Below are 26,286 nucleotides of genomic sequence, written 5' to 3'. Positions count from 1 at the left end.
AAAGCTTTATTAAAATGAAGATAAGAGTTATGGATGTTGAAGATTATAAATCTGTAAGAAATCAAGATTCTAGAGAGAGTTTAGAAAGAGAAAATATCTAGAGAGAGAGATAGTGTTTGATGAAGAAAGATTCTCACTAATTCATCCACAAAGTACATAGTGTATATATCCATAAATTACATAATAATGCTGACTAAGCATTCTTCTACAATTAACTCTAACAAACCAAAACTTAACAATTAAGCTAAATATCTGAGTACTATTCTAATGCATTGTGCTCATGGTTAGTAAGTGGTCCTTCAATATCCTTAACACACCCCTTCAAGCTGAAGGGAGAAGAGCAAGTTGAAAGCTTGTGATTGAGAGTTGCAAATCGGTCTGTAGGTAAGGATTTAGTAAAAATATTAGCAATCTGGAATAGAGTAGCAACATGATGAACACTGATATGACCTTGAAGAACCTTCTCTCGGATGTAATGGTAATGAATCTCGACGTGCTTTGTTCGAGCATGAAACACTGGGTTCTTGGCCAATGCAATAGCACTTTGATTATCACAGCAAATTACTAGAGTTTGAAGAAGAGGAAAGGAAACATCCTGCAAGATTTTGCACACCTAAGTGATTTCTGCAACAATATTGGCTAATGACCGATACTCTGTTTCAATAGAAGATCGTGCCATAGTGGTTTGTTTCTTGGCATTCCAAGAGATCAAATTAGGACCTAAGAAAACACAGTAGCCATTAGTAAATCTTTGATCTACTAGACAACCTGCCCAATCAGAATCAGACCAAGCTGTGAGACACTGTTTTCCAGGTTTGAACCATAAACATGAGTCAATTGTACCCTTTAGGTATCTTAAAATCCTCTTTACAACCTGTAGATGTATAGTTATAGTAGCATGCATGTGCTGGCAAACCTGATTCACTGCAAAAGCCAGATCAGGTATTGTCCAGTTCAAGTATTGAAGTGCACCAACAATTGACCTATAAGATGTAGGATCAGAAAGAATAGAACCAGAATGATCTAACTTGGCTGAACCCACTAGGGTAGAACAAGGTTTGGCACCAAGCATGTCTATTTTCTTAAGCAAATCCAAGGCATATTTGGATTGATGAAGAAAGAAACCTGCAAAGGATCTGAGAACTTCAATTCCTAGGAAATAATGAATATCTCCCAAATCTTTTACTGGAAACAAAGATTGCAACTTGGAAATTATGGACTAACAAATAGTAGTTGAGCTCCCAATGATGATGATATCATCCACAAAAACTAGGATAAAGGTAATAGTAGAATCTCTCATAATGAAAAGACTAGTATTAGAAAAGGAAGAGGTAAATCCAAACGAAAGAATAGCACTATAAAATGCTTCATACCAAGCCCTGGGTGCCTGTTTGAGACCATAGAGAGATCTCTTCAGTTTGCAAACATGATAAGGTTTAAATTTATCAATAAAACCAGGAGGTTGCACCATGTATACATCCTCTTTGAGATAGCCATGAAGAAAGGCATTACTCACATCCAACTTATGAACAAACCAATTATGTGTAACTGCAATAAAGAGAAGAATGCAAATTGTTGTACGTTTAGCTACGGGACTAAAAGTCTCAGAGAAATCAAGACCTTCTTGTTGATGAAAACCCTTAGTTATGAGCCTAGCTTTGTACATCTCTATAAAACCATCAGCCTTGTGTTTGAGTTTGAACACCCATTTGCAGCCTACCAAATTATATTAAGGATTATGAGGTACTAGTTCCCAAGTACCTGTGGACTGCAAAACTTGATACTCATCCTTCATTGCTGCCAACCAGTTTAAGTTCTTAGAGGCCTGAAGATAAGTGGTTGGTGTAGAAGGAATAACAGTGAGAGAGTCAACAATGGAAGGTAGATGATGTTTAGTTGCAGTGAACACTTTAGGCTTTTGTATACCAGCCTTAGCCTTTGTAACCATAGGATGATTATTAACTGGAATAGAAACTGAAGTAACAGTATCTGGAGGCTGAGTAATATATGGAGCAGTAGTAGGTAAGATAGTAATAGGAGATGCAGTAGATAAGTTTGAGACAGTGGGTAAATGGGATGTAGAAAGAACTGGTATGGTGAAAGAAATAGAAGAATTTGAAGGTGTAGTAGGTGATATTGGGGAAGTGGTAAGGGAAAAATTAATTTTCTTGAAAGGAAAGAACGCTTCATCAAATAAAACATGTCTTGAAATGTACAACTTGTTGGTAACCGAATCTAGACATATGTACCCACTATGATTCAAGCTATACCCCAAAAATACACATAGCTTGCTATTTGTGTCTAGTTTGTTAGAACTATAGGGTTGTAACCAAGGATAACAAGCACAACCAAAGGTCTTCAAAGTGTGATATACAGGTGCAGCTTTGAATAATAAATCCCAAGGACAATAGAAAGATTGAGATGGCAACATATTGATGAGATACACTGAAGTTTGAAATGCTTCAACCCAAAACTTAAACGGCAAACCATTGTGGGATAACATAGTCCTACCCATTTCCACAACATGCATGTGTTTCCTCTCTACACACCCATTCTACTCCGAAGTGTGTGGACAGCTCAATTGATGTATTATACCTTAAGCATTAAGAAAATCTTGTAAAACAGAACTTAGAAACTCACCCCCTGAATCAAATCTCAGGCACTGAATCTTACCATCAAACCAATTCTGAACTTTCAATACAAAGGTTTTAAGAATATAACTGACATCAGACTTGAAGTGCAAAGGATATAACCAACTATATTTGATGAAATCATCAACTAGGATGAGATAATATTTATATCCAGTACATGAAGGAGTGGGGGCAGGACCCCATACATCAGCATGAATGATATAAAATGGCCTAATGGAAGGAAAAACATAAAATGGAAGTCTAGAGGCCTTCCCCAATTGACAATCAGAACAAAAAGATTGTTTATGTACTGAACTAACAACATGTAAGTTACTTTTATTGACAACCTTATTTAACATTATACTAGAAGGATGTCTAAGCCTTCTGTGCCATATATGGATGTCTGCTTTAGCTATCATGAGTGAATGAGGTGAAATAGCAATACCAGATACGTCAGTAGATGCATTCTAATAGAACGGATATAGACCTCCTTCACTAGGGCCCTGGAAAAGTATCATCCCAGTTCTTAGGTCCTTGACATAGAATCCAAAAAGATCAAATGTCAAAGAACACTAATTGTCATAAACAAATTGATATACTGATAGCAAGTTATGAGATGCTTTAGGAACCAAAAGAACATCATTTAGTTTAAACATAACATTAGCGGTTCAAATAGGTGCAGATCCAGTGTGAGAAATGCAGAGACCTTTACCATCACTGACAAATAGTTGTTCAGTACTGGTGTATGAAATTGTTGAGTTGAAAGATGTTGGATCAGGAGCTACATGATGGGAAGCACCACTATTAGTAAGCCAATAGTTTGGAAAAGATGAACCAGTAATGGCAAACATGTCTACATGAGTATTGTTGAATCCCTGAGATTGTTGAGATGTAAACTGTGAAAGACGACCACAAGAAATAGCAACATGACCATGTTGATTACACAGTTGACATGGATTAGGACATCCAAAGAAAAACAATGATGATTGATTTTAACTTGGAGCAAGTCCAAGAACACCACCAGAATTGCGATTAACACCAAAATTGCGATACTGATTAGATCAATTGCTACTCTGAAACTTTCCTCGAAAATTTCCTCGAAAGGAATTGGAACCAGAAGGATTTTGCTGAGCTGTATAAGCATGAAAAGGTGCATATGAGGGGGATGAAGAAGATCGAGTCTTACGTGTCTGGAGAGAAATTTCTTTATTGAGGATAATACTATGAAGTTCATCAGCATTCACATCTTCAAATCGCTTCTCAATTGAATTAACAAAGGATTCATACTAATCAGGCAAGCCAGAAAGGATGTAAGCAACAAGATCCTTCTCAAAGATAGGCTCACCAGCAGCGGCCAGTTTGTTAGAGATTTCTTTGATGGAATTGAGATAGTCAATCAATGAAGAATCACACCAAACTTCATAATCTGGGTTAAGAATTCGAGAACCAGAAGAATCACAAACAAACTCCGGTTGACAAGGATCTTCGCCATTGATAAGCCCTAGAAGCTTGAATCATTTCAGAACAGGAAGGAATAAACTACGCCAGGTAATGTAATTCTGACGATTGAGTTTAGTCAGAACCATTCCAGCGACATTCTGAACTGTAATTGATGCAATCGGAGTGTTTGGAGAATGAGACACCTCACCATGAGAATTAGTGCCAAAGGAAGTTGTTGGAGAAGGAGAATCAGAGGAATTCGTAGTTGTCGCCATTGAATTAGCAAACAATTTGCAGAGAAGAAATAGGTAAGACCTGTTTGGGAACTAAGAAAGAGCAAGAAAATGCACGGAAACGGAAGCAAAGGATCGAAGTCATTAGACGGTGGCAAAGGATACCATGTTGAAGATTAGAAATCTGTAAGAAATCAAGATTCTAGAAAGAGTTTAGAAAGAGAAAATATCTAGAGAGAGATAGTGTTTGTTGAAGAAAGATTCTCATTAATTCATCCACAAAGTACAGAGTGTATATATACATAAAATACATAATAATGCCGACTAAGCATTCTTCTACAATTAACTCTAACAAACCAAAACCTAACAATTAAGCTAAGTATCTGAGTACTATTCTAATGCATTGTGCTCATGGTTAGTAGATGGTCCTTCAATATCCTTAACAATGGATGCAGCCAAGAAAAATTGCATGCTTTGATTGGAAACTTGGATGGATCGATCATGCATGACAATGATATATATATATATATATATATATATATATATATTATAGCTAAATTCAAAAGAATTAATAATCATAATAAATAAGGTCCGCTCTGTAAGCTGTGTACAAATTTCTTAGCAGAAGCATTGAGCAACCCAAAGCTTACAAGTGGTAAAACAAGGTTAATTTTGATCAGTGTGGTTATACGGTTTTTTAAGCATAATCGAGAGATAAGGGGACAAAGTAAAGAGGATCCAAAGAAAGTATACCCCAACAACTACAAGAAAATAAGGAAATATTGCTTTCTTATTATTTTATAATGTACACTTATTCCTAAAGTTGGTTGGTTTAGGTAAGGTTAACACCAGACCATTTGTCTTAAGTGTATGATCTGCATCATTTTAAGATGGAAATTATTCCGCTCCTTACATGTAATAGTAATTCTTTTTTTAAAAATGATATGACATTATTTTCTTTCTAATCAGCACCGTTCATTTTAATATGAATAGAAAACAAAATTATGGTTCATTGTGAAGATATAATTTGTTACTAAAATAATCGATTTGTTCGACACATATGATTCAACAACAACAAAGCCTTTTCCCACTAAGTGGGGTCGGCTATATGAATCCTAGAACGCCATTGCGCTTGATTCTGTATCATGTTCTTCGTTAGATCCAAGTACTCTAAGTCTTTTCTTAGGGTATCTTTCAAAGTTTTCCTAGGTCTTCCTCTACCCCTTCGGCCCTGAACCTTTGTCATGTAGTCACATCTTCGAACCGGAGCGTCAGTAGGCCTTCTTTACACATGTCCAAACCACCGTAACCAATTTTCTCTCATCTTTCCTTCAATTTCGGCAACTCCTACTTTACCTCAGATATCCTCATTCCTAATGTTATCCTTTCCCGTGTGCCCACACATCCAACGAAGCATCCTCATCTCCGCTACACTTATTTTATGTATGTGTTGATGCTTCACTGCCCAACATTCTGTGTCATACAGCATCGCCAGCCTTATTGCCGTCCTATAAAATTTTCCCTTGAGCTTCAGTGGCATACGGCAGTCACACAACACGTCGGATGCACTCTTCCACTTCATCCATCCAGCTTGTATTCTATGGTTAAGGTCTCCATCTAATTCTCTGTTCTTTTGCAAGATAGATCCTAGGTAGCGAAAGCGGTCGCTCTTTGGTATTTCCTGATCTCCGATCCTCACCCCTAACTCATTTTGGCCTCCATTTGCACTGAACTTGCATTCCATATATTCTGTCTTTGATCGGCTTAGGCGAGGACCTTTAGATTCCAACAATTCGACACATATGATTAATCAAACAATTTTTAAATTGCATAAATTTTTATAAGAGGTATTTGCTGATTTGTCCCCTAAACTTGTATGAAGCTGCCAATTCCCCTGCCCCTGAACTTTAATTTTAGCCGATTACTTCCTTGAATGTTTATAATTAGCCAATTTTCCTCTTGAACTTTAATTTTAGTTGATAACCCCCTAACTTTTATAAATGGCCAGTTCCCACCTAGCGTTAGATTTTAAAAACCTTCATTCAACTTTTCATCCATCCAATTTTCCATCCTTTTTGCCCTCATACAATTGTCATGTGTTGTTTTTGTGATCAAGATGAATGAAAATTTGGATGAAAATTTTTAAAATCTAACACCATAGGGGAAATTGGCTATTTATAAAAGTTCACAGGTAATTGGCTAAAATTGAAGTTCAAAGGGGAAATTGGCTAATTATAAAAGTTTAAAGGGGTAATCGGTTAAAATTAAAGTTCATGAGGAGATTGGCAGCTCCATACAAGTTGAGAGAGAAAATCAACAAATATGCTTTTTTATAAGTATGTTTAATAAATAATAATAAAGAGAACTAACAGAATACAAAAGTTAACACCAGACCATATGTCTTAAGTTAATAATTTGTTACTAAAATACTCGATTTGTTCGATACTTTAATTTCACGATTTCCAGCATGCGCATTACGTTGTAGGTGGAGATGAGCAGAACTGAAAAATAATAAAATGTAAACTGAATAAGGCCAAGTTGGAGAGAGAGAGAGAGAGAGGCATAAACGAGTAGGCCAAATTAATATATACAATCATGTAGGAGAATCTTGACACTGCCTTGCGAATTAGCTATATATGCTGTTCTTAATTTTACTTTTCAGAAAAATGTTTGTTTAATTATTTGGACAAAAATACAAAAAGAGGGACAAGATCAAGATTCTTTGTGACAATTTTAATTAGTCATGCTTGTAATTAACAATTGGGGAATATGGTAGACATTAGAATCTATGTTGTGCGTAGATATGATCAAAAGTTGAGAACCATATGCATACACACATAGAATATTATTAAGTCAAAGTTTGCATGTTTTAGCATTCAAAACAACTTCATATCACGTCCAAAAAGAAAATTTCATAATTTCATGATGGATAAAATTGAAGGAAGGAGAGGTATTACTTTAAAATCAATTGCCAATGAGAGAGTGAAGCCCTTGCAAGATTGAAGGAATTAACCTCAATTTTCTTCACATTTTCACAAACTCTCTTGTTTGATGAATTATTGAGCCTAACATAAACTCAAATTTTAATTGAGTGACATAAAGTATATGTGGTTGTTAGCTTCAAATGTTGTATGCATGAACTCCAAAATAAGTATGTTGCATTCTAGGTTAATTAATGAACTTATCTTATTGGATGTTAGTTATATTCATCACACATAAGATGACATATGAATGTGGTCTATATTGGGGTGCACATGGGACTGAAAACTAAAATGTAAACACAGACAAAATCGGACTGCACCAAACGATTTGGTTTTTGCGATTTTGAAACAATTTTGGTTTCAAATCGAACCGAAAACTAAAATATCAATTTGTTTTCAGTTCCTAATATTTGGAACCGAACCGCATGATATAAAAAGTATTTAATTTAATTAGAAAATTAGGTGTTGGGATTTAATTGGTTATTTGGTGGAGTCCATACATGAATTTGGATTTGGACACTTGAATTTTAGTATAGTGGATATTGGTTGCTAGGATTTATCTTTTCCTTTTGATTTTAAAGCAAACTCTAAAGGAATTTCCTTGAATTTTAGTATAGTAGTTATCAATTTTGGTTTTACTTACTGTAACCTATTCTTGTATCCCGTTTGGAAGCCAAAGCAAACTAAAAAGCTATGAAAATAAAAAAATTTAAAAAAAAAAGTTGGAAGTCCAAACCGAAATTAAAACCGTGTGAAACCGAACCGAATCAAAATCAAATAGTTCGGTTTCACTTTGGTTTCTATTGTCGTACCAAACTGAGCTGCCACAATAAATTTTGGTTTCGATTTCAGTTTGATCCAAAATCGAACCACACCAAACTGTACCCATCCCTCTAAATATATGGTATCTCTAACATTAGTCAATCAAAAAAAAAAACAAAACAGAAGACTACAAACTTGGAGAAACAAACACTAAATGTAGAACATGATAATATTGTACATTTTGACAATCAAATAATAAAAAAAATGCAATAGCAGGAGAACAGGAATAGTGTTGTGAGGATTGTCGGGTTATGGATGATCACATCACATCTCTATCAACTCGACTCAATGATTTTCTTAGGGATCTTTCCCATGGACCCCATGATTTGGATTAAACGTCTAAACTCCACACATGCATTATACCTGTATATGTTTAGTACACATACGTATATAGCATTAGCTTTTAGCAAGTATGCCGATCCACTGGTCATCAAGCGAGACATGTTATTACTCGCATATATACCACACATAAACTACAAATATTTTAGGGAACTTTAATTAAAAGTTTTAGGTACTATTCACTTTAACGAAAAATCACATTTTTATACTAAAAAGTCAATCCTAGTATTATTCATTTTACCTTTTATTTTTTCCTTACCGTTAAAACTTAAAATTTTCAAATCTTTTTCATTAGTTTTTCTTATATTTTATCCACTTGTAACTCAAAATGAGCCTAAAAACCTATAGGTGATAGGCGATATTTGATGAATACAAGTATTATATATATCCGCGATGTACGGGTAATAACTTATCCCAATCCATGAGCAGTGGAGCATGTCCCTTCAAAAGGAGGTACAATATATCTATAGTTGTACAGAAAACCCCCAATGCAGTTAGAGGTAGACTCATTAACTGTATAGTATAGTAGTTTGAATTACTCTTATTTAAACAGCTAGCACTGCCACACACAGAGAGAGGAGAGAGGGACTGTTGGAACTTGGAGGTATGCCAATGGAGGATGCTCTTCCATTCAAATACAGCAACGTATTTGACAAAACTTGAATTTGCTTCAATATCCTTTACTTTTTTTTGTTGTCTGACTCTGATGGAAGCTATTTACATGTCCTGCAGTTTCATGAATCGTGGCTATAGTTGTACGTTTGGTTTTAGTCGGGAATGGCATAGAGAAGTCTTCTGTCACTTCTCCTTTAGGCCATGCATCTTGTTTGCATGCATCAAGACACTTCTCACGTTGCATATGCTACAGTATCACGTCAAATCTGTTAAGCATGTTAAACAGATAAGATCTCACCAAGAAGACAACTTGTAGAAGAAGATACAGAGAGAAAAGAGAGATAAAAAATTGTATTGAATCTTTGTATATTACTTAATGATAAAGCTATTACATGTAGGAGTATTTATAGTTTCTCTCACAATCTTAACAAATTATGCAACAGAACATGTAATCTTATTACAAGTGTCAACATCTCAATCATTCATTCTATTCGTTTCATATATTCTAACATCCCCCCACAATGTTATGTTTGGATAAACCTAACATGAGATTGAAACAATGTGTAAGAAACAGAGGAGCACTTAAGCCCTTTGTTAGAATATCAGCATACTATTCCCTAGAATTCACAAACTGCACAAGGAGCTTCTTCTTAGCAATTCTTTCTCGAACAAAGTGAACATCCACTTCTACGTGTTTTGTTCGCTGATGTTGCACTGGATTGAGAGACAATGCAATGGCATAAAGATTGTCACAAAACAATGTGGGAGGAACTGATATGGGAACTTGCAGAAAAGATAGTAGTTGTTGGATCCAATCCAATTCTGCAGTAGTTGTGGACAATGCCTGTACTCGGCCTCTGTCCATGATCTGGGGACAGTTTGTTCTTTCTTTGAACTCCAAAAGATTGGATTTGATCCCAAAAAGACCACAAAGCCAATGGTAAAACGTCTATCATTCGGATCCCCAGTCCAATCTGCATCACTGTATGCAATAAGATTCAAGTCAACTTTAGAGTAAGACATACCAACCTTCATTGTCCCTTTTAAGTATCGTAAGATACGATTGACTACAGTAAAATGAGAGACCATAGGTTCTTGCATGAATTGACACACCTGATGCACGGAAAATGCAATATCAGGTCGTGTAAAAGTGAGATACTGAAGAGCACCCACCACACTTCTGTATAGAGTTAGATTGTTGAATAATTCTCCATCATCCTTAAGCAACCTGTTATAGGGTAGACATGGAGTATGACAGAACTTTGAGTCAAGCATCTCAGTTTTCTGCAACAAATCTTGTATGTATTTTGTTTGAGATAAAAACAAACCATGAGAAGTCCTTGTAATCTAAATTCCCAGAAAGTAATGCAAATCACCAAGGTCCTTGAGATCAAATTCAAAAGTGAGAGGGTCAATAACTTGTTGAAAAGCATCAGGACTGCTGCCTGTGATGATAATATCATCCATATACAGAAGCAATATCACAACATTAGAACCTACTATCTTGACAAATAATGAGCAGTCTGAGCATGTATCTCTGAACCCTATAAATGGCAAGAAAGCAGTAAATTTCTCATTCCAAGCTCGATGAGCTTGCTTAAGACCATACAAGGATTTGTACAATTTACAAACCATTTTAGGATGATTTGGATCAAGAAATCCTGGAAGTTAGGCCATATAAACTTCCTCTTGAAGAATGCCATGTAAAAAGGCATTTTTTACATCTAATTGCCTTAAAGGCCAATCAAACTGAGCAGCTAAGGACAAAATAAGTCTCACTGTTGTTGGTTTCACCACTGGGCTAAAAGTTTCTCCATAATCCAAGCCAGGTTCTTGACTAAAACCTTATGCCACAAGTCTAGCTTTATGTCTAGCTATAGATCCATCTGCATGCTTCTTTATCTTAAAAATCCATTTGTAACCAACCAAGTTTTTGTGTGCGGGTAAAGACACTAAACTCCATGTTCCTTGTTTAGACAGAGCACTTAATTTTTCCTTCATAGCATTCATTCAAACAGGAACCTTAAGTGCAGACTTATAAGTGGATGGTTCAGTAAGAGTCAAATTAATACCTCCAGAGTCTTCCACAGTAGTGAGGAGGACCTTCTTCTTAACAATGCCACTCTTACTCCTTGTTTGCATTAGGTGCAGATTCAAGGATGGTACTGAAGAAATTACTTAACGACTGTTAGGTCGAAAGTCAAGGTCCACAGGGATGTGGGAATATGAGTGTGTAGCATTAGAGACATTTGGATGAGTAGAAAGTGGATCTGAGGTAAGGTTTAAAGGATTGGAGTCTGGGATAGGTGATGTAGGAGAAAGATAACCAATTTTAGGATGTAAAAGTATGGGAGACTATTGATGTGTAGAGACAAGGGTACTTGGAATTGAGGAAACAAGTTCATTGTCAAAATTCACAACTGGCAAAGGTAAAGAAATGGAAGATTGTGTATGTGTCATATCAGTTTGTTTAGCTACTGTCAATAAAGGTATATATGGAAATTCTTGTTCATTAAACATCACATGTCTTGATATATAAAACTTGTGATTTGTGACTGCGTAGCATATATATCCCTTATACTTGGATGCATACCCTAAGAAAACACATTTCGTGGTTTTAGGTTGCAATTTGGAACTGTTGTAGGGTTTAAGTAAAGGAAAACATGCACATCCAAAGATCTTTAAGTGATATATCAAAGGAACTGCACCAATAAAATTTCAAAAAGAGATTGGTTCTGTAACACAGAGGATGACATCCTATTAATAAAATAGTTTGCAGTTTAAACAGCAAAGGACCAGAATTGAGATGGTAATTGGGATGATTGCAGCAAAGTCATTGTGATTTCAACAAGGTGCCTATGTTTTCATTCTGCTAAGCCATTCTGTTCAGGGGTGTAAAGACATGAAATTTGATGTGTAATACCCTTGGTTTTGAGAAAAGATTGAAACCTATTGCTCACATATTCCACCCTCATCACTTTGCAATGTTTTAAGTGATGCAGAAAACTGAGTAAGTATGAAAGAATGAAAGGCACAAAAGATATCAAAAAATCTAATTTATTCATTAATGGAAAGATCCAACAGTATCTTGTACACTTATCAATGAAAGTGACATAGTATTTATAACCATCTAAAGACACACAAGGTGCTGCCCCCCCCCCCATATATCACTATGCAGTACATCAAAAGATTTTGTAGTTTTATTGACACTTGACTGGAATGGCAGTTTACAAAACTTGCCTTCTAAGCAGCTTTGACACATTACAGGTAAATTGTCATGATTACAGGGTATATTAGCTTTTCTAAGTATTAAGGAAACAATAAGATTTGATGGATGACCTAGTCGGCTATGCCAAATAGTAGAGTTAACTAACTGACCAAGCAAAGCTGAAGGTTAAAGTTGAAATGAATTGACAATAGACAAGGATGGAATTAGGTAGAGACCATTACTGCACACTCCTTTGTATAGCATTATCCATGTGGCCTTGTCCTGAATCCAAAAATTGAAAGCATCAAAGATCAGCCAACAATTGTTATCTAAGCAGATTCTATGAACAAATAATAGATTTTGAGATAACTTGGGAACATATAGAACTGAATTGAGTTTAAATGGTTGCAATGGAGTTCTTATAACAGTGTTACCAATGTGAGAAATGTTCAGACCTTCACCATTTGTAGTTTGTACCATCTCATTTGAAGGATAAGAAATGGCTAAAGAGAGATTACCAAACTCAGATGTCATATGATTAGTGGCACCCGAGTCAGTCAACCACACTTGAGGATTAGAGTGATGAAAGGACATGCCAGGAACACTCTGTGAAGACTGAGAAATAACAATGTTCATTGCTTGAGAAATAACAATGTTCATTGCTTGCATAGGATGCTGAAATGATGATTGACCAACAGGCATTGGGAATTGCTGCTGAAAATGTGGTTGAAACTGAGGTACTTTGTCTTTGTGAAAACAATACTGAGCAGTGTGATTTGATCTGCCACAAATGAAAACTAACATGAAAGATAAGAGATAGGATATCCACCATATGCAAGCATAGGAAACTAACCAAGAAGCCCAGGAGTAGGAACCGGCAAAACACGAGTTTGAGTAGGCATATTTGGTTTAGAGTAGGCATACTTATTACCCTGACAAAGCTTGCCCTTTCCTTTGTTTTTGTTATGGTTATAAGGCTTGAAAGCATAGTTGGATTGACCAGAATTGTTGCCTTGATAATTTCCAGAATTAGTCCCTTGATAGCTGCCATAATTATTCCCTTGATAAGTGTTTCCGTGATAATGATTGCCTTGATAATTGTTGCCTTGATAGTTGGTGCCCTGAGATGAACTTGCCTGAAAAGATTGACCTTTATCACTGGCATCAACCAACATAGCAGACAGGAATGGTGTAGTAGAATTAGTTTCAAGAATAGCCTCTTCAACAAGCAATTGTGCCCGAAACTCTTTGAGGGAAATAACACTTTCCCGTCCTCGAATTACGCATCTAAAAGTGTTATACTCAGATGGTAAGCCATTGAGTGCTAAGATAACAAAATCTTCATCCTCAAATTTCACTCCTGCAGCAGATAAGTAGTCCCTCGATTCTTTAATTTTCTGAAGATACTGTGATACAATACTGGTACCTTTCTTGATATTCTATAAATCAAACTTCAACTGAAACACACTAGTCTTAGATACAGTCGAGAAATGTTCCTTCAATCTTGTCCACAAATCTTTAGAACAAGAACTACCAATTGCACAAGAAACAACAATAGAAGACAAGGTAGCAATAATCAATTGCATAATAGCCCTATCATGCATTTTCTACACTTTATACTCATCAGTTTCAAGATTACACGGAGAATTATCAGATTCTACATTAGAATTCACAGAAACAGACGGTGAAAACCGAGCAGGACATGGGTTTGAGCCATTAACAAAACTCATAATTCCAAATCCTTCCAATAGTAATTCCATTTGAAATGCCAATTCAAGCAATTTGCTTCATCCAATTTCACATTCACAGATGAAGAAACAGAAGAAATTAAAACAGTAATCGGAGACTGTAAAATATGAAGTTGCGATGCAGTTACCATTTTTGCAAAAGAAAGAGAATTCTTGATTGGAGCAATCAAACAAACACCTGGTGTGCATCAAAGAAAATTGATGAAGAAAACGAAGGGTGGTCAATCGTAGAACCACAGAAACCCTAATTCTTGATCACAGAAGAAAAAGTCGCCAAAGAAATAACAACTCAAAAGAGAGAAGAAGATCAAACAACTTCAGAGAGCAGACGAAGGTAATGAGCAGAAACTTGTTGCGGATCGGTTCTTGCGCGAGCAAAGACGGCGATTGATACCATGTTAAGCATGTTAAACAGATAAGATCTCACAAAGAAGACAACTTGTAGAAGAAGATACAGAGAGAAAAGAAAGGGAAAAAATTGTATTGAATCTTTGTATATTACTTAATGAGAAAGTTATTACATGTAGGAGTATTTATAGTTCCTCTCACCATCTTAACAAACTATGCAACAAAACATATAATCTTATTACAAGTGTCAACATCTCAACCATTCATTCTATTCGTTTCATATATTCTAACAAAATCGAAGTTGGCACAAGTGTTTGTGAAGTGAGTTATGCATGGCTCGTATAAATGTTCAAAAAAAGGTACAGGGTGATAAAACTTAAAGGGTGGTACCTCTTTCAACTCGTGAAAAGTGATACGATTTCTTACAAGTCCTTCCAAGGTTTGACCCTTCTTCTATGTGAGACATTACCATTCATGTAACATCTCACATCGTCCAGGGGGAGTAATCCTTAAATGTATATTCATATCCCTACCTAGCACGAGGCCTTTTGGATGCTCACTGGCTTTGGGTTCCGTAAGAACTCCAAAGTTAAGCGAGAAGGAGGCCAGAACACTCCTAGGATGGGTGACTCACTGAGAAGTTACTCGTCAGTTCCCAAAAACAAAACCGTGAGGGAATGGTAAGCCCAAAGCGGACAATATCGTACTACGATGGTGGAACGGGCCCGGGATGTGGTGGACCCGGGCTGGGATGTAACAAATGGTATCAGAGCCAATACCTGGCCAGAAGTGTGCCGACGAGGACGTCGGGCCCCTAAGGGGGTGGATTGTAACATCCCACATCGCCCAGGGGGAGTGATCCTTAAATGTATATTCCCATCCTTACCTAGCACGAGGCCTTTTGGGAGCTCACTGGCTTCGGGTTCCGTAGGAACTCCAAAGTTAAGCGATAAGGAGACCAGAGCACTCCCAGGATGGATGACCCACTGGGAAGTTGCTTGTGAGTTCCCAAAAACAAAACCATGAGGGAATGGTAGCCCAAAGCGGACAATATCGTGTTACCTTGATGGAACGGGCCCGGGATGTGGTGACCCGGGCCGAGATGTGACAATTCAAATCCCATAACTCCGGCAACTACTATTATTGACTTTTGAATCTCGAAAATACGAATAATTTTCAATAGTGCATGATGATAATATTATAGTTGGATTTTTTTTGTTTTTTTGTTTTTTTGTTTTTTTTGGAAACAGGATTTTTTTTTTGTTCTTGTTGATTGTTGTTCGATGTTTTACCTTTAAAATAAAATTTCAAATTTCATCAAAAGATGTTTCTTGATGATTAACACATATCGAGTGGTGTCACCGGTTACTTTTAATTGAATTCAGACTTGAATTATAAATTAACACAATGCGACCTGTTAAGATATCGAGTTAACATAAACACGAGTCCTTTCCAGTTCTACTTCCATGTAATGCACAAAAAAGTGGGTGCCGCGCGACCAAAGTTTGGGCCTAAAAGGCCCAGCTTAACCGGATACAACAGAAAAAGTGAACTCTGGGCTCCAAAACAGAGCCCAAGTACGCCCCGACCCAGTAAACAAGTACCCATGATGGACCCCACAAACCTAAAATTCCTAGTGAAAAAAATGAGAAAAAACCCTAAAATCCACCATCATCCAAATTCAGTCTAACCAGTTACTACCACCACCCAGATACACCAAAACATGGCTCTACGCATGTTCGTACAGTTCCCGGTTACCTCACCTTTCCCGCCACCCACCAAATCCGGTCACCTGAACTCATCCGTACGGTTGAAACCTCCATGTGCCGGTAGCCACTCAATTCCCCTATCACAACCCAGACGGCCCGTAACACAGAAGAACAGAAGGCAATCATTTCTCAAAGCCGTCGACGAAAGCCAGGCGAATTCCGAGTCCGGCGCCGAATCGGTGAGCACCCAAGACAAAGAATCGGCCGCGGAAGGAGAATCGGCGGCGAGTCAACCCGTCGAGTTGAGCGAGTTGGGGAAGGAGATCAAGGCGGCGATGCAGAAGAGGAAGGAGGAGAAAGAGGGAGACTTTTTGAGCGGAGTGGTGGAGGAGGTAAGGGAGATCGAGTGGCCGGCGTTCGCTAAGGTGTTGGGGACCACCGGGGTGGTTCTTGCGGTCATTGCCGGTTCCAGCGTCGTGTTGCTCACTGTCAATGCCATTTTGGCTGAGTTTTCCGATCAGGTTTTCGCCGGGAGAGGGGTTCAGGATTTTTTCAGCTGAGAGTGAGAGATGTGAGAATGTTGGGTTCATGGGCCGGCAGACCCGACCCGGCCCATATGGTGTGTTTAGGGAAAGAGAGAATCAAATACTCAATAGCATTCATTGTATAATTTGTATTATTCAAAATTGACTAAATCATGATTTGTCTGCTTTGCTCTTTTTAGTTCAAATCGTCGTAATTTAACTCGTGTGGTTTTATAATTGTTATAATTTAACTCGTGTAATTTACTAATTGTTGCAATTCGAGGACAAGCTTAATTATATCGGCTTTTCCAGCATCATTTACGTGCGCAGCGCTAGTGCACGGCAACAATTAACAAATTAAGATAGATTAAATTACAATAATTGAAACTACATGAACCAAAGTAGAACTTCACTAAAATTACCGAGATAAAAAACTCATACAGTCGCCTTAAAATTTTGTGCTTTCGCCCTTAAATTCTTACGAATGAAAGAGAAGCATAGTTAAATAGGGTACATACACTCAATAATTCAGTGCCATAATTGTAATTTGCTAACCATTCTACCACCTGATACGCTTAAAAAACACATCTACGAAGTTCGAGACAACAAAACAAAGGTGGTGGAAGACCATTAAAAGCACAATCCTCATCATTCATCCGCTTCCACCGGCAGGGCCAACCAGGACTCCCTGAGCAGTCCCTTCTTTCCGAGCGCTATCATCCTTCTCCTCACCCTGCTCCTTCCGTATCCTGATCTTGTACTTTGCCTCAAAATCAGAGATTTCCTTTTTCTTCTTCTCCAATGCCTCATTCAGCCTGGCAATAACCTCCTCAATACCTTCTTTGTTGCGCTGCACAGCTGGCAGGACCTCCTTGATAGTTCTCTCCACCAGAACACCTCCGATCATCCGGTAGCATCGCCTGGATGGATCAAGTGGCTGGATGGCATTGATGACCAGTGAGTGCTCGCTCGCTTCCATCTCTAGCTCGGTAATTTTCGAGTAGATTTGGTTGAGCTCAGACCTCATATCAGCAAACTTATTTGCAACGGCTTGTTCATTTACATATTCCTTTTGATCCCCTTCAGCTCTACTAGTGGCCATGATTCCCTACAAATGATGGAGCAACGGAATTCAAGAATAGGAAGAATCGACGCAAACACAATTTCACTAGCTAAGATAGATCAAAACAAAAGGGCATACAGTATATCGCATTTAGCAGAAACCCCATAGCTTCTGCTTCTTGGTTATCGTAATGTACGCAATTTATTAAAAGAAACAAACATTAAAATTGCAGCTGCATCTACATTAGTCATAGACAATGTTCATATGCTCCTTGGGTAATGCAAACTGACTGCAGTTAGTTAAGGGGGGAAAAATTAACCTCAAAGCTAAAACAGAATGTTAAAACTGGGTAACAATTTTTTAACATGATAGACCACCGGTGAGTTTATTTAATATGAGTTTTGTTCCAGTTGCAACTATAATTGGTGTGACTATCCCCAACTAAGGATGCAAAATGACAGCAACCCTCCACGGCAAATTTTATATTGTTGACTAATCTATATCCAGCACACTTGCACTACATATACACATACGTAAAATCTGTTGTCAACTTATCATAAACTCCTTGATCAAATGTTGTTATCTCATGGAAACAATATGTGGTAGCAGTTATTGAAGAGAAAACATCTAAGTAATCAATGTATTCCGTGAATCTTCTGTAGTATGCTTCCACTACATATGCACATACATAGAATCTGCTGTTACCAACTCCTCGACCACATGATTTTTTCCAAATGCTACATATCAAGGCAAACAATGGCCTGGATGAGCATGACTACTATGTTTGATACATTGAGTTACACACTTTGGATCTTTGAACTTGTTCGCCGGTAATAACTTAACTAGGAATTTTAGTCGAGTCTATCTTTAACCCTAAAGTATCTTGAACTGGAATTTGAAGCTGTACATAATAACCAGAATATTAAAAAATAATTGGTTCAACCAATTTATTAACAAACAGTTCTTTACTAAACCTAAAAGCATCGAAATTACTTAGCTGTTCCTATATCTCTACCTAGGTCAAAATGAAGCCGGAATAAAGAAGCAGGTTACAACTACACTTTCTTCTTGAAAAGTAAATTTCCCCTCCCTGTCCTACGATTTTTCTGAACATACCAAGCCCAACCATGATACTGAAATTGACACAGTGCAATATATAAACAGGGAAATCCAACAAAAAAACATAAGCTAAAATCCACTAGCAATCTGGAATCCATCAAAAGTAGATGGAAATATCACCACAATGGTGTATGAATTCCATTTTCAAATTCTATACAAGCTCAGAAAACATATATATGCAATAACCAGGCATCGGTTTTTCAATATCTTTAAATTTTTCAAGAACTTGAAGAAATTTTATGATGTCGATTGTATAGTTCTTCATAAATTCACATATAATATAATACTTACCAATGTTTACTGCGAAAAATGTTGTTTCTTTGTCTACTTTATGCAGTTTCAGGAGGGCGAATCCAGAACCAGAGTTCGAATCGAATACAACAATAAAACTTAGGGCTATTCCTGCAGATACTGAAGAGCGATAACCATCTAATATTCCAACTTAAACAGAAAATCGTAGCTACCCAAACACTCCCTTTTCTCCTTATTCAGATCACGGCAACACAAACCTTTACCAGACAAAATCCGTGTTCTTGGTGCAGTTAAACTCATTCAGTTATTAATTTTGATTAAATTTACATAGAAATCAGAGATTTCGAAACCCTATGATCCTACTTCAAATGAGAAGAAGGCGAAGTTATGGCGAAGAAAGCGTACCTGAGTGGTGGCGCGGAGAAACTGTTGAGAAGACGGTGGCTCTGTAGACTTCAGAGAGAGTGGCAGCGACGGAGGAAGCGAATGACGAAGCAAAGCTGCTCAACTGCGGTTCGGCACAGCGAGTATTTTACTAGTTTGTTTGGCTTAATTGCACAAATACCCTGTGTAGTTTACTCAATTTTCACTTTCAGACTTATGTCTGTTGTATTTTCATTCTTCCATCTTCAACTCCAATTAGCACCGTTACTCGTAGGACGTTTTATGACTACGGTGAACGTGAGTCACCCCGGTGTACCATTCACGTGTTGTAATAAGAGAGAAGATGATACATTTGATATGTTATACTTATGGGTGTATTAATAAACTAACATGTTAAAATTTGAGTGAAATAATAATGTCATGTGACCGTGTTTCAGATCTACAAATAAATCACTAACTTAGTCAAATCCATCAAATAAAGTAAAGATTTGGATATCTCCGAAGATATGTTTTCATGTTCCTATAGCGCTCGTCAAGAATTTAAGAGTCTCCAATGATATATCCTACGTTATATCATATAATAGTGTAGTTAGAAAAACAAGTCATGACCAGAAAAGATCATGGACATGAAACATATTATTTATCACATTATATCCATCTAAAAGGCTCACAAAAAGAAATGAAAGTGATGTTCAAATTCAGTAACTCAATAAAAACACGAAGGATAAGTCTATACACGTGTCAAACTATAATTAGTCAAGTGTTGCTGCATAAACAATTAACATGTAAAAACTCATATGCATACAACTAGCATAACCTTTGCCCACATTATATCCATTGAAAATACTCACAAAACTAAATGAAACCTCCGTTGATGATGATATTTTTGAACTCGTCATTCCTGAAACCTAACAAAATTCCATATAACAAGTCATTTTTAAACCAATTTTGAACATGGAAAGTATCATGTGCATCTCCTGCCAAGATATACTTTGCCAGTTCCATCACATATGGAAGTCCCTTGAATCCCTCCAAGACGATGGCATTGAGGTGCGAAGACAAACAAACATGCACGAAAGTCGGTGGATTGAACTGCCCACTTCTTTGTTCCAATCTCCCAAGAATAAGGTCGAGACGAATATGTTGTAGATTAAGTGCTCTGCAGAACACGCTTATTGAAAATTTGCATTCAAACAAGTCATCAAGATATAACTTGTTCAAATTATTAAATGCAAGAAAATTGCAATCATCACATCCATTAGAAGCTACAAGAGACAAGTATTCAGCACTGGAAAACTCTCTTTACTAATGAAGTGAATGGCCCAACGCTGCCTCTGAGTTATTTCAGGAGCAGAGATGTTCAGAGATGTTCAAATCCTAACCGTCTTTTGGGAAATATCCCTTTAGTTCCAAATCTTCAAGGACGGGGCAGTTAGAGACAAGCTTTCTGAGTAAGGCAATACCTGCAGAATTATGAGCTATAACATAGAGGCACTTGAGACTTGGGAAACAAACTAATGCAAGGGAATCATGGGTAATACAATTTGAGTCCACCTTCAGAACCACCGTGTTTTGCTAGTGAAAACGCTTTGAGGCATTGTGAACTTAACTTCCCGACGTTATAAAGTTCAAAAACATAAAAACGGAGATCAAGTTCAACAACATTGCTCCTAATGGCAGTGCAAATCCAACCATGCATAAGAGAGACAACTTCCTCTCTAAAATACAAATAGTTACAATGAAGACGAAATTTTTTTATGTCAGATGAGTTGCGTAATGAAAGTAAACGTTCCAGATTTTCGATTGAGGTTCAGAAAAATCTCCATAAGTTCATACATCTCTCCATCTCTCCATAAGTTCATACATCTCTCCATCTTTTGGGAGGAAGAAGCGGTCCGAATGCGCTTGGCCTTTATGCAGGAAAGGGAAATGGAGCAAGAAGGGTTCAAATGTGATTTGATAATGAATGACCTCAACATATACACTTCAGAGAGGAATAAGTTCTTACATGATAAGTAAAAGGAAATTTTGCGAAGGCATGCTACAAGGAGTATCTTTCAAGATGATGATTCATCTTAAGGCTTATATCCCAAGTCCACCACCAAGTCAAGGTGGTGGATATCATTATTAAGTTTATGTAGTTTACTAATTATCGTTTGTATTAAGTTTATGTAGTTTATTAATTGTCGTTTGTATTAAATTTATGTAGTTTGTTAATTATTGTTAGTATTAAGTTTATGACTTATTAACTGTCGTTTGTATTCAATTTACACAGTTTATTAATTATCGTTTGTATTAAGTTTATGGCTTATTAATTATTGTTTGTATTAAATTTATAGCTTATTAATTATTGTTTCTATCATGTGTTTCATATTCTTCCATAGTGTTTCATGAGTATTATGTGTCGATTTAGTGGTTTTTCAATATTTATTGGAATTCAAATATTTTTAGGTTAAAACATTCATAAAATTAATTTAGGATAGTCTACATAATTTTTTTAAGAAAAAATTAATTCAAAAATGTCTAAATTCATATTTTAATAATCTGAAATTAAAATTTTAAACGAGAAAAATTGGAACAGAAAAGCTGTTAGTTGACATCATTAAAATGACCTTTAAAAAGAGTGACATTATCCACACTTTTACCGTTGAATTGATTGAATTTAATTGACAAAAATTTTGACGTGCCTGTTTAAAATTTAACAAGTTTTTTCCTCGAAAATAAAAAAAAGGAAGAGAAAAGGCTCGGTTTAAAAAGGGAATGCTTCCTTCGTTCAACTCGTTGCACTTCCCCACTTTTGAACACACCCAAATCCACCACACCTCTAACCTCCCCTTTCACCGTTATTCTCACTCAACTATCATGCTCCCAAATAGCTTTGAAATTCAAGAAATTCAAGTTCTGATATCCCGTCGACGCCATCCAAATCCGGATTTCGCAACTCAATTGTTGTTAAATTTCTGAACGATTCACCAAATCAAACAAATTCAAGTCGAAGTTCACAAAACGGAGCTTAGAGATATTTGAGATTGCGACTGAAGCTCGGCCGATACTTGCCGCCAAACAAACCCCAATACCACTCATAAGAGCAACTCCACCGTGGGAGTTTGCTCGGGGGACAGTGGACCAAACAAGGGCCGAGTGACACACTCCAGCGTTGGGAGCCTAAGGGACAGTGCAGGCCCAAGCACCAGGCCTGTGAGGAATTGCCAACCCGAGAGCTTGAGTGGATGTGACGCCAGGGCTGACATCATCTTAGTGTTGGCCCGATTTTTTTTTTCTGTCAGGCATGTGTACCTCACTTGCGCGTGGGGGCGCATCAGCCAACAACTTTTCAGACTTTGGGCCCATGTCGCAGTCTGCCAATGTTACCGTTGGAAAGCCATGTGGCTTTCCACGATCCGTTCGATCTCAACGGCTCTTTAAATTAGACCGTCTGATTTGTAACGGTAATAAAAAAAAATCTTATTTAATATCAATCGTTGGATCTGAGATCAACGGTTGATATTATTCTGCTTTATAAATAAATAAATAAATAAAAGAAAAATAGTTTTAAAATTAAGAAATGTTACCGTTGTGACACGTGGCACAATCTGGAGTGTTGGAATTCAATTTTTTTTAAATCCAACGGCAGAGATTAATTAGTTCAATAAAAATTAAAAAAAAATTGTAAAAAATCTGAAAATTTAAAAAAAAAATTGTTTTTACTTTTCTATAAATACATTTTCATTATCATCTACCTTACACCACAATTTCATATTTTCTCAACTACTTTCAATCAAAGTCCTATCTTTCTCTCAAAGTTTAAATCCAATTTTTTTCAACAAAATAACTATTGATGCAGGTACGAATTGGTCGCTTCTTGAAGATGTTGCGTTGTGTACTAGCTGGGTTGAAGTTACTCATAGTTCGCTTACGGGTAATGAGATGCAGTTGCGAGAAATGTGGAGTCTTATTCATACCAATTATCTTGAGAAAATGGGTGAGAAAAGAACCAAAGAATCGATGTCCAGTCGTTGGAAATTACTTAGCCAATCGTTTAGTACGTGGAGAGATGTCTTGGCACAAGCTAGTACTAATCTTCGAAGTGGAGAAAATTACACGGATCAGGTAACAGTATATTATTTATTTGTTTATACTATTTATTTATTACCTACTTTCATTTATAATTATTTGTTTGTATTATTTATTTGTTATCTACTTTCATTATAATTATTTGTTTGTATTATTTATTTGTTACTTACTTTCATGTTATAATTATTTGTTTGTATTATTTATATTTTACCTACTTTCATTATAATTATTTCTTCTCCCGCATTGTGTAGCAACTTCAAGCACAAACTTGGTATGGTGCCAAAACCAAAAGCAAAAATAAATCATTCAACTGATGGAAATGTTGGAATATTGTAAAAAATTGTCCTAAATTCAGAGTTGTGCATGTCGGTCCAGAAGTTTTTATGAACAGCACCCATCTACACTCTACACCCGATCATGGCTTGCATGTTCATGAAGATGATGCAGAAGAAGTGCCCGAAACGCCCCTCCCTGAACAAGCGTCGGGATCGACCCGTTATCCAATTAGGCCTCAAGGTAAGAAAGTTTCAAAGAGAAAAGGGAGTGCTTCCAAGAATGATTATGCAAAGTACATGGAATAACTTTCTTGCCAAGGTGAATTGACTTTGGTGAGGCAAATGGCGAAGTTTAAGGTTGAAAAGACTAGAGATGAGGCAAAAGCTGCAGCTGTTGAGAGAGAATTTCAAGCTAATGAGAGGGAAAGAGAGCTACTTAGGCGTGAAAGGGAACATGTTAGAGAAGAAAGAATGGCTCAACGAGATTGTGACATTATAAACACGCCTTTAGAAGGGAAGTCTCCAAATTCTAAATATTTTTAGAAGTCGGAGAAAGAGGATGTGGTGTGAATGAGGCGTGCAAGAGAAGCGAGAGTAAGAAGAGATGGTCCTAGCACAACAAGAGCAGATCATCCTAGCACCACAAATTGGTTAAGTGATGATGAATAAAGTACTTTTTCTAATCAGAGCCCATAATTTTCCAATCTTTTTGGGTTGTAATATATTATTTATTGAATAGTGTACTTTATGTTGTTTCCAATTTATTGAATTTCATACTTTATTTATAGCGAGAGTAAATTTATTTAATTTGGTAAGTTATTTATACTATAAGAGAATATTGATTCAAATGACAAAAACACACCAAATAAAATTACATAAACATACCAAATAATTAAAAATGAACTAAAAAAAACACACCAAATAAAATTAAATAAACACACCAAATAAAAATAAACACACTAGATGAACTTAATTATCTTCAGCTTGTTTCAATGCCCGCTGCTGCTCTATCAAGTCATTTTTCCGGGTATTGTGCATATATGGCCTTTGAAGTACAGTATATCGTTGAATGACCAATTCATTATAACGTCCATCCCTTTCTAATGGCTCATGTTGCACGGGTTCTTCGGTGGCGTCATGAGCACAATATATACGTGTTCTTGAATTGTTCATCGTGTCTGGCTCGTATTCATCAATGACATCATAATTGTACTCATCCTCCACAATTATGTTGTGAAGAATGATGAACGTTATCATGATGGATCGAAACGACTCTACATCAAACAATCTAGCAGCACCCCTGACGATTGCCCAGCGAGCTTGGAGGATACCAAAACAAAGCTCCACATCCTTCCTGCACCCCTTTTGACAGCTTGAAAAGTGTTTTTCCATTGCACTTCGCGGACGTGGCATTGTTTTAACAAATGTTGACCACCTTGGGTAAATGTCATCTGCTAGGTAGTATGGCCCGTCGTACTTACGTCCATTGACCCAGTACGTGACTTTTGGTGCATTTCCTTGCAGGACATAGTTAAATACTGAGGATTGGGCAATGACGTTGAGGTCATTTTGAGCTCCCGGAACCCCGAAAAAGGCATGTCAAATCCATGTATCAAAAGATGTCATCGCCTCCAAACTGATACTTTTTATCATTTTCTGTCCCCATAAGCGCCTTGTCATACACTTGGACAGTTTTTCCAAGTTCAGTGCATACAATCGATGCTTCCAATCATCCCAGGAAAACCTCGCATTTCGCCATTCTTCAGAAGCCTTTGCAAGTCAATTTCAGTAGGTTTCCGGAGGTACTCTGCGGTGTAGATAGATTTGATTGCTCCACAAAACCTCATCAGGGACTCAAGAATGGTTTATTTCCTCATACTCGTTATCTTATCCACTTGGTTTGCAGATGCTCCATATGCAAGGATTCGCAAGGCAGCAATAATTTTTTGTTGAGGAAGGAGACCCATAGCACCAAAAGCATCATTCTTTTGAACAAAGTAAAAATCATGGTTGCAAACAACAATCATAATTTTGTTGAACAAATGTCGTTCCATTCTAAAACGACGTCTAAAGTACGTATCAGAGAATGCATTATTATGGACAAAATAATCGTCCAAGATTTCTGTACCTCGTCGTTGCCTGCTTTTATCAAGGTTTCTGGAATGGCTAGGCTTGCATATCTGACCCATAGCTTGGATGATTCAACAGGAATATGAGGCTCTGCCCATTCTTGCTTCGTCATCTCTCCTTCTACGCTCCTCATCATCTTCCCTCTCAGTTTGGGCCACCTAAAGATTGAACATTCCTTCTAATTGGTTAAACAATTCTTCCTTTGTTGATCGATTTCCCACATCATCTTTGAAGAAGAAGACATTGTAAAAAAGAAGCAGAAACTATGAATAATGATAGAGAATTTGGTGACGAAGGAAACAGAAACTATGAATAATGATAGAGATCTTGAGAAAATTGGTGTGAGATTTGTGAGGATAGATGGGGGATTATATGGAGGATTCAGAAAGGAT

General features: G+C 36.9%; 2 protein-coding genes across 4 annotated transcripts; one reads left to right on the top strand and one right to left on the bottom strand.

The window, feature by feature from the left end:
• Positions 1-16,010: 16,010 nt before the first annotated feature.
• Positions 16,011-16,796, top strand: LOC103425698 (preprotein translocase subunit SECE1). The gene has a single exon (XM_008363787.4). It carries the CDS (start codon positions 16,088-16,090, stop codon positions 16,631-16,633), a length of 546 nt encoding a protein of 181 aa, XP_008362009.3. The 5' UTR covers positions 16,011-16,087; the 3' UTR covers positions 16,634-16,796.
• Positions 16,797-17,040: 244 nt separating this feature from the next.
• LOC103425691 (prefoldin subunit 2-like) lies at positions 17,041-19,669 on the bottom strand. Of its 3 annotated transcripts, none has more exons than XM_029095710.2 (3): positions 19,437-19,668; positions 19,071-19,190; positions 17,041-17,705 (listed from the first exon to the last, which is right to left on the bottom strand). In XM_029095710.2, the coding sequence occupies exon 3, from the start codon at positions 17,697-17,699 to the stop codon at positions 17,250-17,252; it is 450 nt and encodes a 149-aa protein (XP_028951543.1). In that variant the 5' UTR covers positions 17,700-17,705; positions 19,071-19,190; positions 19,437-19,668; the 3' UTR covers positions 17,041-17,249. The 3 variants fall into 3 exon arrangements, with proteins under 3 accessions (XP_028951543.1, XP_008362002.1, XP_008362001.1); XM_008363780.4 differs by having other exon boundaries at positions 19,071-19,181; positions 19,437-19,555; XM_008363779.4 differs by lacking the exon at positions 19,071-19,190 and having other exon boundaries at positions 19,437-19,669.
• Positions 19,670-26,286: the final 6,617 nt, after the last annotated feature.

Source organism: Malus domestica, chromosome 16, assembly GCF_042453785.1.
Source record: "Malus domestica chromosome 16, GDT2T_hap1".
Classification (NCBI taxonomy): Eukaryota; Viridiplantae; Streptophyta; class Magnoliopsida; order Rosales; family Rosaceae; genus Malus; species Malus domestica.
The sequence above is the reverse complement of the archived record's forward strand: the minus strand, read 5'-3'. Positions and strand labels throughout refer to the sequence as shown.